Source organism: Penaeus japonicus, unplaced genomic scaffold, assembly GCF_977035675.1.
Source record: "Penaeus japonicus unplaced genomic scaffold, GWHDUDI00000001_assembly GWHDUDI00000007, whole genome shotgun sequence".
NCBI lineage: Eukaryota > Metazoa > Arthropoda > Malacostraca > Decapoda > Penaeidae > Penaeus > Penaeus japonicus.
In genome coordinates this window covers 34,963,570-34,968,569 of record NW_028234409.1, presented here as the reverse complement: position 1 = coordinate 34,968,569, position 5,000 = coordinate 34,963,570, and the positions used below count along the sequence as shown (strand labels likewise).

The window sequence follows — 5,000 nt, the reverse complement described above, 5'->3', positions numbered from 1 at the left end:
GACCCTCAGTCCGCTCAGTGACCTTCCTGAACCTAACTTGACCTATGTTAATCAATCTTAGATATTTGATAAACCAACTTTAACCCAGAGTAATGAGTCTTGGCCCATAATAACATCCCTTATTCTCTTTTTAAGATTCCTTATTAACAATTAACCCATCTTGACTTATCACTTCCTGCCACAGACTTAACAGTAGCCTCATTTATATTCTGTATAAACTTCCAGGAACCCCCCAAGAACCCCCCCTCCCCCTCCCTTACCTCTCCAAGCATTCCGGACTCCTGCACTTAACTCCTTCCTTTCTCTTCATACCCGAAGCATCGGCATTTTCCTCATCCAAATAAGATTCTCTGTTTTATAGGTCAGACACTGTCCCCCGCACTCCCAGCTTCACTTGACTCTTAAAAAGCATCCCTCTCTCCTTTCATCCTCATCCTTGGCTAGCCCCTGGAGGGTTCTAAGGACTAGGTGCTTGCGGCGGACTGTGCCGTCACCTCGCTGTCATGAGATGCCGACCTCTAGCCATGTGTCTTGTTTGTGTTAAGCTGTGATTGGCTGATGAAACCTACAAAAGGAAGTTTTAATTTTCAGGGCTGTTTTTTGTTTTTTAAGTATTAGGTATGGGACTAAAAACCTAGGGATGTAACTTTTGTAATGAAGCTGGGGCAATGTGGGTTTTGTGGGTTGTGTGGAGTGAACGATTGTACAGAGCAGGATGTTACAGTCTCCTGCCAAGCCCCTCTGTATGTAATGTGTGTTACCTGCACAAAGAATTTCTTGTTTGGTGCTCACCTGTCAGAGTCAGAATAAGTAAAGAGCAAAGGTGTAGCAACATATAGGGTTTGTAATTTTTCAACGATCCCAATTGTACTTAATAGCGGAGAGTTGACTTTCCTCTGTCGGATGTTCTGAGTCATTCTACATACCAGTTCCATGTATTCCATTTCTATTTTTATTTACATTTTGTCAATTGCATGTTTATGCTGGCAGATGTTTGATTTTCCCATATTCCATGAATATATCCTGATCATCATAATAGAACAACAATGTAACTTTGATTTGATGTTTATAATTTTTGGCTTTGACATTTTCAAGTGTGAGGAATTTGCAGATTTCAAATAGAGTAAGAAGAAGACAACTGCATATATGTGTCTGAGCACTCCATGACATCATTGTAGACTTCTATAATGTATTGAATAGAAAAGTGAAAAGTAAGTCACTTTCATGCTAGACATGTTTGAACAGTTATTTCACACATTATTGATGCTGTATGCTAAAGCAGAATAATCCAAGCACTGTTGAGGTTGTAGGAGAATGTGAAACTTATGGCTATTTGTATCCATTGAAATATAATGTTTTATGATGGAGACACAGTATTAATTATTAATTGTTGGTTTTCTATGGCTAAAATAATTGTTGTAGGAAGTGTTCATACATACGTAGTTGTCGGATTCCATAATATCCATTATTACCATTACGACATTGTTAAACCTCTACATTTGTATGGAATGAGATTGTCTTAAGTAAAAGTAGGATAATTAACATAAATGGTGTAAAAGGAAATTGTACTATTATAATGAATTTTCAGCTTAGGGATGCAACATGGATATGGGAGCTGCCAGAAAGCTACGCTTCTTGATATGAATGTGGTCGAGTTTTCCCAGCCTTTGCAATCAGTGTGTATTCAACTACTGCTCTTCTTCATCTTTGTGCCAAAGTGTCATGAGGATTTATTTAATTTTTCTGATAATAAAATGTTAGCATGTTCCACTGGTGATGCTCATAAGGGGAAATCGGTGGGGCTCTTATCCTTCCATCTCTTGTGGGGGTTGGAAGATGACAGGGACCTTTTGTAACAAGATAAGGGGTTGACTGTACTGTTGTCTGTTCAGCTCCTCTTGTAGTTCGTATGGTTCTGCTGCATTATCTTCCTTGCACCCACACTGTTCAGCCTGCTTCTATTATGTTAGTCCTAATTTTTTTTTTCTTTTTATTTCTTGTCACGAGTGCTATTTTAAAGTATGGGTACCTCTCATTTTCCAGTTTATTACCTTTAATTCATATGGAGACGTTTCAGACATCCCTAATTATTGTGTGCACAAAATATGTTGCTTGACCACCACTTTTGTGCCCATGCTTGGGTGATCATTTGGGGTATTTAGCATTAGTTCTTCATAAATAAAAAAAATAAAAAAAATATTCATAATAAATTTTTTGTGGGCTGAAATTGCTGATCATTTTGCATGATTTTTTTAAGCTGTGGATCATCACTAGGAACAATGGCATTGAATAAATTCACTTGTTATTATTACCAGAATTCTTCTGTCTTGTTCTCACAACTTTATTAGTAGTTGTGGGAATGAAGCATTACTTGTATTTTAATAAAATGTTGCAAACTTGACTAGGCATGTCTTGATCATTGTGATTAGAGGGCTTTATCCTCAATTCCCAGATTAATGCAAGTGGATTTAAACTTGGAAAACTCCATCATGTACAGTTTGCAACATGTTTTTTTAATGAAAATTCCTCAATTTACCACTTGTGTGTCCTGAATGTGAATTTGTCTGTGAAAACAATCATATTTGATAATTCTGGCATAATGACCAGGCATAAAATTTATATCTATTTTGGTAAGCCATCAACATGTGTGCTGCATAATGTCTGAGTGTCTTTCTGTGATTGCCACTGTTGTGTTATCTGATGACGCTTGATGACTGTGCTGTACTCCAAGTCAGGTCTCTATTTATTGGTACTTCTGCCAGTTCTTGTTGACTAGGGGCCCGCCATAATCTACCCCCTAGCGCAAACTGCTTCGAAGTTTAAAAGCGTCATCATTCGAGCTGTATTGTTTCAACTTTTTGCCATGGTACATTGCTAGGAAGACCACCACTCACCACCACCATTCACGTACACATGTTCCTCCTTGCCGTCACAAGGGATTGGGTGGGGGAAGAATGGTGGTTGTGAGATATGTGCAGTTTCAACATATTTTGGAGGAACTTCTTATACAGAATTGTGATTTATCTCCATCCTTAGTATTTTTGATCCACGTAAGATTTGCACATCATAATTTTATACCAATATACATTGCATTAAGGTCTGGTGCATACCCTTGAAATAAATTTGGCTATTCAGTGCCTACACTAAGTTTCTGCATAGTATACCTGTACTTCAACCAAATCAGGTTGCAGATTAAGGACTGCTGGAATAATGAGCCAAATTTTGTCTTCTTCATCGCATGGTTTCTGTATAGAATGAAATTGTACATGTACTGTTATCAGAAAGGTGGTTTGTGTAGACTGAAATTGAAGCATGGTCATAGTGGCTATGGATTAGTATTACATTGCAAATCCTTTTAAAGTTTGTCCTTATTGCTAGGGAATCATGAAAGATTTGTAAAACACAGAAAGAAATATAGGAGATGAGGCATCTCCTGAAGCCCAGTTATAGAAGAAAAAAAATTAATGAGTTAAAGTTTCACCACAAAACTTAAAAATTAACACGGATTTTGTAAGTATTATGACACCTCCAGTTCTCCAACACAAATTCATGAAACGTGATAAAAGAAATAGTCCAAGGGGTCAGACTTGAGAGGATACGGATACCTAATGTCGTAGCCATCATAGCCAGAGCTGAATCACAGTCCTACACTCGTGCACACTCAAGAACCAAAGTTGATGTTTTGTCTTGTTTCCTTCTTGTTGTATTTTCCTGTGAGACGGAGTATCAAATAAAAGTACAGCAACAAGAACAATTGTCTCATTGTGTGTTATTGGTTTTCCTGATTATATGATCTTCAAGAACTGAGCATTTGGTCGTTACTGCATTGTAGGCATGCTTAGCTAAATAAGATTTTATCATGGCTTTATTTCCTTCATGCAAAACTTATATTCTTAGAAAAATGTCTTCCTGTTGAAATCACAGTGTTGAACCTATTTAGAAGTGAATTGACTTCATTGATATCATGATCATCTTTCATGATGTATTAAAAAAAAATATATATATATAATAAAATGGATGATTATTTTAAATTCAGAATACAAGTGCTTTCATAAAATATTAATAGCAACTACTAAATTCTTGTTGCCAAAATCCACATAGCCATAGGCAAGAGGTTTTTCAACAGTTTCATTTGAAAAATATTCATATCAACAGAGTTGTAATTCGTGCAAACTAAATAACACTTTACATTATATGAATATATGATTTTACATGTGGGTCCAATACATACACTTTGCATGATCTGACACTACTTTTGTGCCTTTACCAAGAGACTTTTATCTTCTCTTCCCCTTCTTACTTGTTCCAGGTTTTCTTATTCCATACTTCTTTGGCTCAGATGGCCCAGGTTTTCCTATCTTCTCGGTTGATCCTGGTATTCTTAGCAATTGCTTCTTATCCTCCGATAATCCACATCTTCAGGCCCCTTTCTTCAGTTCATCTGACAGATTTTCTTGTTTCTTTTGCTCTCCTTTGGCCTAGATTTTCTGGATTTATTGATTTCAGAGAATTGAACTTTCTCTCTCCCTTTCTTCATCCTAAATGATTCAGGTTTTCTTGTTTCTTGGCGTTCATCTTAGCTTTTCTAGGCTTTTGCTTCTTGATTTTAGAAGTTGAAGTTTTTCCTGTTCTCTTCTTTATCTTAACCCAAATCCTCCGGATGGCATGCAATGAAGACTGCACCTTCCTGGCCCAAACTCCAGTTGTCATGTAAGGTGACGGCACCTTTTCTTCCTCAGATGCCGGGGACGTCATAAGATAAGATAAGACCCCGGAATGAGAGTTTAGGCCTACACGGTAGCCTCCCAGAAATGCATTGCGCGCCAGGGATCACTGACCCAGAGGATTTGGGTGAAAGGATATGGGATTTCTTGCCACTTTTGCTCTCATCTTGGGTAGCCTAGATTTTCTGGGCTTTTCTTCTTGATTTCCTGAATCTTTTCTCCTTTATCTTACACAATTTTGGTTTTCTTTCCTTCTTTGCTCTTTCATCTTAGGTA

At 37.4% G+C, this 5,000-nt stretch overlaps 1 protein-coding gene across 3 annotated transcripts in view; it reads left to right on the top strand.

The window, feature by feature from the left end:
• The window catches only part of Nca (neurocalcin homolog), a 606,106-nt gene extending 602,355 nt beyond the window's left edge, over window positions 1–3,751 (top strand). For all 3 annotated transcript variants that reach the window (XM_086538703.1, XM_086538702.1, XM_086538704.1), the window contains exon 7: window positions 1–3,751. This exon is cut by the window's left edge and continues 177 nt beyond it. In XM_086538703.1, coding sequence (XP_086394829.1) covers window positions 1–21 — 21 coding nt within the window. In that variant the 3' untranslated portion in view covers window positions 22–3,751.
• Window positions 3,752–5,000: the final 1,249 nt, after the last annotated feature.